The 12,297-nt window shown below is 43.7% G+C and overlaps 1 protein-coding gene across 1 annotated transcript; it reads right to left on the bottom strand.

Moving 5' to 3' along the window:
- Nucleotides 1–3,739: 3,739 nt before the first annotated feature.
- On the bottom strand, nucleotides 3,740–7,507 carry tbr1b (T-box brain transcription factor 1b). Its single transcript, XM_076040281.1, has 6 exons — nucleotides 6,661–7,507; nucleotides 6,324–6,478; nucleotides 6,009–6,130; nucleotides 5,607–5,765; nucleotides 5,324–5,385; nucleotides 3,740–4,611 (listed from the first exon to the last, which is right to left on the bottom strand). Exons 1-6 carry the CDS (start codon nucleotides 7,419–7,421, stop codon nucleotides 3,765–3,767), a joined length of 2,106 nt encoding a protein of 701 aa, XP_075896396.1. The 5' UTR covers nucleotides 7,422–7,507; the 3' UTR covers nucleotides 3,740–3,764.
- Between the last annotated feature and the right edge of the window lie 4,790 nt (nucleotides 7,508–12,297).

Genomic DNA, 12,297 nt, shown 5'->3' with positions numbered 1-12,297 from the left:
CCTCAAATGGAAAAATCTGTTGTAAACAGCAAATGGATAACGATGAGAAAGAACATCTCTAAATATTAAGCCGAAAACCTCAGTGGACATTCTTGTCTGCGTAAGCTGCTCCTAAAATATCGATACTTCGAAGATGTTTATTCTTTTTTCTTTCTTTTTTTTTTAACACATCACAAAGACAAAACACCTATTTATTATTGCATGGACTGAGGTGTCAATGACCAATTCCAACACTTCATGTGGCAAAGCAGAAACTCTCCATCCTTAGATCTCAACTTTCCCCTCATACGTTGTTTTATAGGTTGCTGCAGGTGTACAATATGTCACATGTGACATGTGAGATACAGGCCTGCCTGCCTGCCTGCCGGCTTCACTTTTTGCACCCCCACTCCCACCCCCCCCCTCAATGCTGCAGAGACACTGATGCGTCTATATGACACCCTTCGCCCGTGTCCATGAGTGCCCTGCTGCTACGTCTCGCCTAGATTTCACTTGACAGCCCGGATAAAAAGGCGTCCTGAAATATTCATCCCCCTAAGTAAATATTTGTCCCCAGAGACGGCCGCTCTTACCGCGGGCAGCAGCGGATCCGACTGCGCTCCTCCGTCCGTGGTGTCCATCCTCCTCCTCTTCCTCCCCCTCTTCCTCCTCTTCCTCCTCTTCTTCCTCCTCCTCCTGGTGCTGCTGCAGAGATGGAGCAGAGACCTCCTCACTGCTGCTGCTGCTGCTGCTGCTGCTGCACCAGCCAGCAGGTGTAGCAAACAAGTGAGCGAACACTCAGCAGTCACATGTTTATAATCTTCTCCCTGTCCGATGATGATCCGAGCCTCCGGTTTTGTTTTTTTTCCCTCGTCGTTCATCCAAAAAGAGAGAGAAAAGATGTGAGCCTCACTGCAGGCGCTGACGTGTTGCCAGGTTGACATGAAATTATAATGAATGACTAAAATGAAAAAATATTATTACTATTATCAATAATAATAATAATAATAATAATAATAATAATAAATAGTAATTATTTTTTTCTTTTTCTTTTTCTTTTTTTGTATCTACTTCAGAGTCTGAGATGCTGGAATTCAGGCTTGATTGAGAGTTAACAGCAAAAAGCTCAAAACAAAAGCTCAAAATCAGGCATCAATGTAAACATTTGTGATATTTGTTTGACCCTTTAAACCCAGAACTGTGTTTTTCCATCCCAGTTGTGCACAACCAATCACCACAAGACCTCCAGAAATATCTAAAACAAAAAACAGCCTAAATTTAGCCCTTTGTTTGCAGCATCCAAAAAGAAAACTCTTTAACCCTTCTGCTATTTGATGCTGCTGCACCGTCCGCTGTGCACCTGTTCAGAAGGACCACCAAGGAGGTCTCATGGCTTGAGACAAACTGCCTGGGGGGAGTTGTCCAACCAGGTGTTAGTTTATCAGTGCCCTTTGTGACATCACAAAGTCACAATTCCCTGAATTTCTGAAGCAAAAAGATATCTTATCGTCATTTTGGTGGAGTTTGACTGGATGATAACACTTTGTATTATTGTCAGAAAGCTTTGTTAAGGTGACCATCGTTGCCCTTTTAATGTCTTTTCTCAGGCAGTGTTGTGAGTGGAGTGGAGGGGAGTTAGTTAGTGTCTTTTTATTTTTGTCATGTGCCGTTGTTCATGTAGTCCAACGATAATATTGAAGCTGTTTTGTTGCACTTTTTCATACCAACCAGAGCTGGGATTTTTATTTATTTATTTATTTATTTATATATTTTTGGTTGCTGATGTGCAAATAGTGTGTCGCCATCTGGCGTGGGTCTGGGGCAGCAGCCCCGTGTGAAATCCAGATGCAGATCGTATGGGGTGTGTTTCTATTTATAATATTGTTATTATTTTATTCATTTTGATGTCACCATGAATGAAGTAGTTTCTAAATAGTTCTAAATATTAACCCTCCTCGCCTCCTCCCAACCCCCCAAAAAATGAAATTTTCAAACTGGGCTCCAAATGCAGCTGGACCTCCACCTCCAGAGGACGAAGAGCTGAACACCGAGCTGCATTCAGTTATCGCCATCTGCTGTCTAACAATGGAAAGGCCTGTCAATGACACACACACACACACACACACACACACACACACACACACACACACACACACACACACACACACACACACACACAGTGAGCTCAGCTGTTAGCATGTCTTTCACTTTCACACTGCACAACTGGTGTGTGTGCGTGTGTGTGTGTGTGTCTGCGCACGCGCGTGTGTGAGAACATCTGAATCTGTGTTATATTTAACATCATTAATTTAATTTGTTACTGTCGTAGCAAATTCTGTTAACTGTTGTCATTGTTTTGAGAAAAAAAATCTAGAAAATAAACATGACTTGGATTATTCAGCAACCGCGCCTTTTTTTTTTTTTTTTTTTTTATCAATATGGACATATTTATGTTCTGTGTTGTAAATATTGTGGCCATACAGTATTTCTGGTGAATTGCCATCATGTCTAAAGTTTGAAAGAAAGGCCAATATACACCCTCTTTCAATGCAGCCAAATGAGTCAGACCTCAAATAATACCGTTCGTTTTCAAATCAACAACCAAGATCAGTTTGATTTTTTTTCTTCTTCTTCTGTCTTTTAGAAACTCGTTAAAAATCGACTTTTGATTCTCCAGTCTTAACTTTTTTTGTTTCAGTCAAATTTTCTGAAACAAAATTTGCAAAGCCAATATTGGAGAGACCACAGCTCGGACAGCCTGTGGTTGTTTTTATTATTATTATCATTATTATTATTTTATTTTTATTTATTTATTTTGTTCCTCCTGGGAACCGTTTAATTGGGATTATTTTCGATCGCAGCAAGATCTAAATACTCACGGTCTGTTTTGGAGCACCTTCCCGCGCTCCTGATAATTAGGCCTGATGGAAATGCACTCCTCCACATGAACGACAGCCAAACTCATTCTTTGTGTGTGCTCAAAAACAAAACAATAACAAAAAACCCCCCCAAAAAAACAACAACCGTTGTGCCTTCGCACGGCGACACAATACTGCACACACCGTGCGTGTCCATACATCCTCAGGTTGACATTATTTATTAAGTTTCCATCACAGTACAAGCAGATACAGAGGTTTCCACAACAACATAGCGCCCAGCATGAACAAAAAAAAAATAATAATATGGGACTTAATGAAATAAATGGAAATTAAAAAATAGACTCTTCTGACGCCTACAGGAACAACATGTATAACTTACTTGAGCACAGCGTCCATGAAGTGACCGATAAACTTTTGGCAGCAATACAGCTTTTTCTTTTTGATAAAGTACAAAATACATACATGATTTTTTTTTTTGTTGTTTTGTTTTTGTTTCTTTTTTATTGTTCTTTTATCCCAGTTTGTGCTACACAAGAATATTTTCCATCTACAGATTCTCAATATCTGCCGTCATCACTAACAGGTCAGGCTACTTAGAGGAGGAGGGGGAGAGGGGGGGGATGGGGGCGGGGTCAGATTTTAGTCTTCGCCGCCTCAACCACCACCACCGATAATATGTACATATATTACACCGTGATTATTTATTGGATTTCATGTGGAAGCAGCCCCGGCAAGAACAGAGGCCTTCAGGTCAGTTTGGTGGGGCGATGGGGAGGTTGTTTTGCTTTTTAGCCAGCAACTTAGGTGAAAATCGTAATTAAATATTATTTTTTTTATTAGATAGATCGATAGATAGATAGATTAGATAGATAGATTAGATAGATAGGGGTTTCTTGTTTTTTGTTTTTAGCTGTGGCTATAGAAGTTGTAATAACCAACGTCCTTGGTGCAGCTCTTGTCGCACTCTGTGGCTGTCAGCAGCTCAGACTTGAGCGGGGAAACTGTCTCTGGCACCGGCGTGGCCGAGGGTGAGATCCGCCTCCGTTTGGCCTGCTCGAAGATCCCAGAGTCGCTCGAGTCGATGGACTTGATGGAGGAGGGCGTCTCTATCCAGTTCGACTCGGAGCTCATGTCCTTGGCCTTGGCCTCCTCGGTGGCCCCGATGGGCGACCGGTCGGTGGGCGGCACCGGATCCCCTTCCTCGGCCAGGTAGTTGGCCCCGGCTCGGCACCCGAGCGAGTTGGAGGGCCAGCAGGAGAAGACCGAGCCGGACTTGCCGTTCACGCCGCAGTACTGCGGCGGCGTGCGGCCCCCCCAGCCCGACGGGTCCGCGTAGTAGCCCAGGGGCCGGTTGGAGCAGCCGGCGGCCGGCAGGGGGAGAGCCTTCACTCCGGCCGCCGCGTAGGACAGCAAGGTGGCCGCGTTACCGGCGAAATCGGCGGCGTCGTATGCCGAGGCGGCAAAGTCCAGTCGGTTGTTGGCGGGGGTGACAAACCATCGCTGCGGGGGGGTGGCAACAGTGGGCTCGTCGCTTTGCTGCGGGGACAGCAAGCTGTTGCCGAGTGGGACGCTGCGCTCCGTGCCAGGAGCGCTCCCCATGCCAGGGTGAAAGCGAGATTTGGCATAAGTGCTGACAAATTGGTCCTGCAGGAAAGAGCTCGGCATGGCGTATCTCGCACCCGGCACGATCTGTGAACGAGGAGAGTCACCCGGCGATGGAGTTAAGCGGTCGATGTCGCAGCCTGTGTAGACACTGAAAAGATGGAGAGGGGGGAGAGGGGGGGAAAACACACACACACACACACACACACACACACACACACACACACACACACACGCAGACAGGCACGCACGCAGGGAGAGAGACAACAATTCAGTTCGCTGCTCTGGCTGTTGTTACGCGAATCACCATAATTCAGGTCAAAAGCGTTTCCACCCGTTGATCTATCAGCAGTTCTTGCACATGGTGTTGGTGTGAAACGTCCGAATTAACGAGGAGAGGTTGGACAATAATGGCAGCAAATTTAGGGAATTTTTTTTTCTTCATACATGGATGGCTGGTGTGTATTTCCAGTGTCCCTCCCCAAAAAAAGAAATTCAAAATTAAATGGCAAAATGCATTGTAGTGATCTGTGCAAAACAAATAGAACAAAACACAGCATTGCAATGTAAAGTGTAATGCCATGTGTTAGTATATTTTTTATTTTATGTTTTTTTTTTTTTTTTGCACATCAAATTTTAGATTAAAATGGGAAAAAAATAAACAAGGGACATTTCAAGCTGTCTCTTAATATTCGAAACCTGTAAAGGCCCTTAAAATCAGATAGAAATATAAAAGATTTACACTTCGATCTGTCGTTCACTATCGAATAATTATTTCAATGAATCCCGTTAAAGTAAATAGTGGTAAGTTATAATAAATAAATAAATAATTAAAAAAAAGATAGTTCGATAAATAGTCTTACGTGTCATAGTTGTCACGAAATCCTTTAGCAAAAGGATTGTGGTCGATTTTTAACTGCGTTATCTGTGGGAGAAAAAAAATATATTTAAGTCAGAAATTCATTATGGAAAAAGTAAAAACGTGACTTCACACGAGTCGGAATGAGCAGCCCGCTAAATGTTAAAGTGAAATTCCTGCTCAGAATGTCGCCGTCGTCTAACGTGGGAAAATAAAATTTTCCTAAATGTGAGTGAAGGGAACCCTGATGGGGAGAGACGTGTTCATGTGTTCTGTCAGACTCGTACATCGGTGTTCTGGTAGGCGGTGACGGCGATGAACTGCGTCTCCGTGAAGGTGAAAGTCTGCACTCTTCCTGTCTGGCTGCTGTCCTCCGTGCCGTCCTCGTTCACCTCCACCACATGGAGCCTGGGCTGGTACTTATGGAGAGACTGCAGGACCACCATCTGGAGAGAGGAGTCAAGGCGCGCATCAGCAAAAAAAACAAAAAAAAGAACAAAAATAAAGTCAGACTAATATCAAATAAATCCATTTTCATCACATAGATCGACGCGGACGGTGGCCATGCGCAGAGAATCAAAACCTTTAAAATACCGCAGATTAAATATTGTTGAAAGGACAAAACAACAATATGTCTTTAAAAAAATAAGATTGGAAAAATAAAGAGTCACAGAAGCCGAATCGTTTACCTGTCCCGTGTTGTTAGAGGCGCCTTTGTTATTTGTGAGCTTCAGTTTTCCAAATGATATTTCTTGACGCATCCAGTGCGCACCGGTGTTTGGTGAGTCCGGGTGCATATAAACCCTGTTCCCTAAAATAAAACAAAAAAATAATAAATTGAAAAAAATACGGATTGTAAATTAATAATTAAAATCCACAATGTATGATTTGTCGTTGGATGTATTTTTTTTTTTTGTTTACTTCAAGACTTAATCTTCATTATGCCGATAAAGAAATGCAATGTTTCATGCTCAAAATGTAGAGAATAAATGGACCATATCTACCTATTACATTTGTGTCCGCTTTCCCACAAGGAACCCACTTGCCTCCCTGAAATCGCCAGTGATTTGGATCAGCGAGTATGACATCCACAAATATATTGTAGTGCGCAGTTGGGTCGAGGCCAGAAATGTTGAAGCTTAAAAACGGGAACATTCGTCTGCGGGGAAATAAAAGGGCACATATTATATACGAAATAAAGTTTAAAAAAATAATAATAATCTTGTTTCGATTTAAATGCTTTTTTTTTTTCATTTGCTGTGCAAATAAAATTGCATCACCAAAGTGAGGAAAAATAAAAACAAAAATATAGAAACAGAGTTGCAGCCGCTTGCAACCTACCGTCCCTGCTTCGTGATGATCATCTCTGTCTGGTGCCGGTGGAACTTGAGCCACAGGGCCCTGTTGCACAGATACACCTGCGCTTTGCCCGGAACCAGTCCTGCCTGCGCTGTGGAGAACTGGTAAAAAGCACCTCCTTGGTAAGTGTGTCCGTACTGTTGCGCGTAAGGGTAGCCGGCGGCCGGGTAGCCCTGCGGGGAAGTGTTGCTCAGGAGGCTGTTGTAGGCTCCGTTGGTGATGACCGAGTGGTGGGCCATGTATCGGCTGGGACTTCCGATGGAGAACGCCGGATGCGCCGGTCCATGCTGGCTGGGGTAGGGGAACATGGCACTGGGAGCTGCTGCTGCTGCTGCTGCTGCGGCTGCTGCTGCTGCTGCTGCTGCGGCTGCTGCTGTTGTTGCTGTTGCTGCGGCTGCGACTGACTGAGGCTGTGCGGACGGAGAGAAGATGCACCTTTCTCCTGCAGATCCATCGAAATTGTGACGAATGTCAGCGACTCCGTGGAGATCAGGGGAGAGTTTGCCCCTCTGCACGTCCCCCGACGCGTCCTTGGAGTCGGGGAAATTGTCTGCCTCCGACTGATTCGTCATCTCCCTGGAGTTTTTTTTCAGAGGTGAACTTCTCTCCAGGTTGTCACTCGCGCATATAATAGGATGCTCCTGCAACGCGAGCTCTGCACCGGCGGCGCACGCGAAGCCACTGCCCACATTCATAAATTTCTTGGAGGGATCTGCGGCGGCGATGCAGTTCTCCACTTGCATGGCTCAACAGGAAGCCGCTATTATCTTAACATATATAGCATTCGCCTTTTGCGCGCGCGTCGCCTCCCCTCAGCCGTGCGCGGTGAACACGCGCCCGGCGGCGACTCGAGGCGCGGACGGCGGCAAATTAGCCAATTGACACCATCCCTGCAATCAGGGAGGATTTTTCTCCCCCATCACTCGAACGCTAATGAAACGAGGCCTGCCATTGGTTAGCGCCGGCCTGTAATTTAATTAGACGGCTCTTAATTAGGAAAATCTGTGGAGCGCTGCTGAGCGAAGTGATTTGTTTGTCGTGTGACACGGGCCTTATATTTGATTATAACGTGTGGACTTTTATTTTATTTCTTTTTTAGATTTGCACGAGCCAAATGGAGAGAGAGAAAAAAAAAATCAAAACACCAAAAACAAGGCAATGATATTAAGGGGGAGAGGGGGTACTGTATAAGGGGCTCCCTTTTTTTTTGTTGCGCACTCAAGAGCTGCGTTATTTACCTATTTATCCGCGTTATTTACCTATTTATGCGCCATGAGTGCCAAAGGATGTCCGCCCGGATGGGACCCGGATATATTATTCAAACGCCAAAAAATGACAGTCCGTGACAGGCGATGCGTCTGATGCCTTAAAATGTTTGTGATATAGCGTGAAATCATGGCGTCCCACTGAAGATGTGTTTATGAGTCCAGGCGCCGGTAAATATTTCATGGCCTAAAGTTACGAGCCGGCGGACTGATAGCAGAGAAAGCTGCACGCTGAGGACTGTATAGTGTTTGGATTGTTTTATATACGAACTATAATTATTATTATTTTCTTCTTTCGGTTGTGCAGGAAGTCTCATTAACAGTTGGATTATTTCAGGCTCATTTACATTTCTTCTAGCTAAACAGCAGCGCTTGCCTCAAAAAGTCTATCAACATGAAGCTCAGCTGCATGGTGTTGTCAGTGAGTCCAATAACAGACAATTTGATCTCTGCAAAGGTTTGTTGTCGCGTTAGTACCGAGGACTTTAAATAGACAAGAAAGACACGTGACACTCCAGCATACAGTGAGATTCATTTGGTGAAAGTAAAGTCTTGTCAAAGACTTAGAAGTAGTGGGAGATGGTTGAGCGCATCAGGTTTGTCTTTGGGTGCGTGGTCAGGGGCTGGCATCGTCATTAAGTAAAATAATAATAAAAAAAATAACATCAAATAAGTAATAAAATTTCGATTTGCCTTAGATGTAATTTCTGTGTGATTTTGTTATTTAAAAAAAAAAATTAAAAAAAATAATGTATACGTTGACGATATGGGCCCAGCAGTCATTGGGCCCCCAAGAGATTTCCCATGTCAAACATTCTTAATATATATATATGGGAAAGGGGCCCTAAGCCCGTCTTTTAGTCATAGAACCCAAAATTGCCAGTGGCGCCCCTGTATGCGCGATTACAACCTGTAACAGTGGGCAAACTGTACCTCTGTCTCACTGATGGGGGCGTGCGAGAGCCCAATGATCCGGTTTATGTTCGTAGTTCAGCCAATTTAAATTTAGCTATGACCATTTTTGCCATTTTTGCGGTGGCTGCTAATAATCTCCATTGAGACAGAGGCTTTTTAAAGTAAAAGAAGGTCACATCTTCCTCATCTATAGAAGTTTATTAACGAATACACTTCATTTACGAGTCAGAGGTCACACCGTGCATACGTTGCGGTATGAAACCCCATTTTCCTATGCGTTGGAACAAGTGTGACTTTTGCAATTGCGATGGAAAATTAAAAGCATGTACAGTCTTTAATGTTCTTATTAGGCCAGATTCCTTGTTTGATGCTGATAGGAAATATGAAGTACAACCAGCAGTCAGTGTGCAAGCTGCCAATTCAATGGTGATTTAAGATACTCCGTTGAGCTCATATATACTGTATTTGTAAATCAGACTGTGAATGAGTCAGTACCTCAGTACCTCATCAGCAGCACATCACTGTTCAACGTTAACACAGCTCTTCCAAGACAAGATTACATGTGTTTCCGTTTTTGGATTCCCTCAGCTCATTGGAGTCTTTTTGAAATAAATCTGCAGGAGTTTGTTTTCATTTTTCATGTTGTAGCAGCAAATAAATAAAAATTAAATAAAGCTCAAATTCACAAACAAACAAAAATGTACATTTGTGGATGTTTTTAAATGGCAAACATAGAAAAAAGAAAAAAGAAAGAAGAAGCAGCATATATAGTAATTTTTATAATAACATAATGAAACCTCACAAATTGTTATTGTGCTGAAGCTGTCTGCATTTTGGCAGTTTAAACTAACATGTTGTCATGTGATTTATTTATGCATTCATTTGCGCAGGATATGAACTATTGACCTGTCATTCACTCAACAACAAAAAGACATTTCAATGTACGGCAGTCCGGTTAGAACGGCTGAGGTCCGCCGAACAGCAAGTCTGAGGCAGATGAAGCCTGAGGTCTGTTTCTCTGGTGGGAATCCAAGATTTCTCTTTTCTCTAATGAACAGCTCTGAATCTCTGAAGCTAACAAGAGGGGTCATTACAGCGAGGCTATAGGGTCCAGCAATCTATTCCTGTGAAACATGCAAGCACGGGCTTGTCTGCGCCCAAGAAATCGGAAGGTGCTCTCTGCACTCCTCATTACAGGATTATGCTTCACTTCCATCGTTGATCTTTAATAAGCAAAATGAGCATGTTTTTTCCCCTCCCCTCCCCTGCCTCCCCCCCCCCCCTCTGCTGGTGAACACCCGCGCAGAAACTCAGTGCGTCTCCCCAGGTGCCTGTTTTTTCTTTTTTTTTTTCCACACCAAATGCCTTCTTTCTACTGGCTGAGCCAGTGAGTGGACATAACCAAAGAGGAGAGGTGTTAATTTGTTATGCCTGTGGCCAGGCTGGTCCCTGGGGGGACGAGGCTGTGTGGTGCAGGTTAGAGTCCCTGCCACCAGCCGCGTAGAAAGCCCTCACCCGGAGCGCTTCATGCACCGACTCCCAGTGCTTATGCCATTTGTCCTGAAATAGATGCTGCTTTTTTAACCTTAAACTCCAATAAATGCACCAGCGTTATGTTGTCTTCCTAAAATAATGGCCCAAGTCTCTCTCTCTCTCTCTCTCTCTCTCTCTCTCTCTCTCTCTCTCTCTCTTTTCTTTTTTGGTCCAAGTCAGCTTGGCCAACTCTGGCAAATCCATTGTGATCCCGTCAGCGTCAGAGCATTGTTGCATAAGCTATTGAGGTTTAACTGGCTAATAAGGCACGGAGGCACGTCCATTAATTGGCTTGAGTCATCTAATCTTCTTGTGTTACATAACAAATATTAACATGTTCATGGAAAACTGTTATTTATATATCAACAGTCATCTATTGTCACTGCCTTGTGTGAGATGATTACTAAATATCAAATACAATATACGTGCATCACTTTTTCTGTTTTTTGAAAAACCTGAATGTGACTTTCAAGACAATGTTTATTGTGGTGTTGACGACAAGAGTCTTTAAAAGTCTAAAGAAATATAGCATCAAATACATATTTTTCAAACCTTCACCTGAGCATAAACTGCAACATGGTCTCACGTCTGTATTTTCCCTTTCTTTTCTTTCTTTTTTTTTTGTTTTGTTGTTGTGCCAAAGAAACCTGCTCGCCACCTGGGTCTAATCTAATCAATGTGAATGACAAGGAGAGAAAAAGCCTGAAAGTGAGCACCAGCTTAGGGACTTTACCTAATGCCCAGCACTGTCACTTCAATGATGTGATCGCGGCGCGCAAAAATGACAACAAAATTATAGCCAGCAAGGATATGGGGGACATAGTGTGCGACTCCAGTCAGGTGAAATTGCTTTTTTTTTTTTTTTGCCCCGACTATGAGATGGCTTGTCTCTTGTCGGATGGGTAAACATTTCCTTGTCAGGCCAGTAATAAGGAATGAGGCACGCTGGGCTCAAGCTTAAGAGGATGGAGCCAAGGTTATTTGGGATTCATGACAGGTAGTGGCTTATATTACAGTGGCACTAAAAATTTCATGGGAATGCATTTAAGATGGCCTTTAAGTTATTTATATGTTGTTTGCCAGACGTCACATTGCGATGTCCATCAATAAATCAAGGTGTTTCTTCCCCTGCCTCCCAGCTTTTTTTATTGTTTTTTATTACCAAAAAAAAGGTGGGGAGAAAACAAACAAGATTTTCTTTTTTTTTTTTTTTTTTTTTGAACCTCAAGTTTAAATGAACCGGCGTGGCTAATTTGGTCAGGCCAACATGAGCGTCGCTCCCTGTGGCTTCCTGCCATCAGCGATCTGCTCTGTCAGAGGGAATCAGCCTGCCCTCTGACAGCTGGAGGCCTGCTAAGGGGCGGAGTGGACAGTTGTGGCTTTTAAACCCTTATTAGGCGTCCTCCCTGGACACAGCGAGACACGCGTCTACGCAGAAGTGCACTCCTCCACCTGCTCATTATTGATGTCCTTTAAAGCGGTCGCCCAGACCAGGACCAGTCCCAGGCAGGACTCCTTTCACCACAAAGCCCACAGCAGATTAACCTCACGACAACTAATAATCATGCTGTTTTGGTCCAAACACAAGCGCTTAACGCCTCAAGCCTACGTGTGGTGCGCCTAACTAATAGCCACCCGGAGGACAATTGAGAGGGCGGCGCTAGATTGTGTTATAACACAAGCTGGTTATTTTCTAGTCATGTGGACAAAGAAGCGTCATTTAACCTTTATTACAAGCGCAGTAACACGAGAGGAGTCTAACATAAATGGATAGCGTTTCTATCATCATGGATTCATTTGAGTAGTGGACAGCATCATATTGTCTTGTGTTTTTTTTAAGTTAGCAAGCATGCAGTTTGCTGCGAGGTCACGGCCGCAGTCATATCTGATCATTAAGAGCGTTCAT

The sequence above is a fragment of the Nelusetta ayraudi genome, unplaced genomic scaffold (genome assembly GCF_046127955.1).
Source record: "Nelusetta ayraudi isolate G7.1 ecotype Tasmania unplaced genomic scaffold, CSIRO-AGI_Nayr_v1 ptg000060l, whole genome shotgun sequence".
Lineage (NCBI taxonomy): Eukaryota > Metazoa > Chordata > Actinopteri > Tetraodontiformes > Monacanthidae > Nelusetta > Nelusetta ayraudi.
This window is presented reverse-complemented; position numbering and strand designations above follow the sequence as displayed.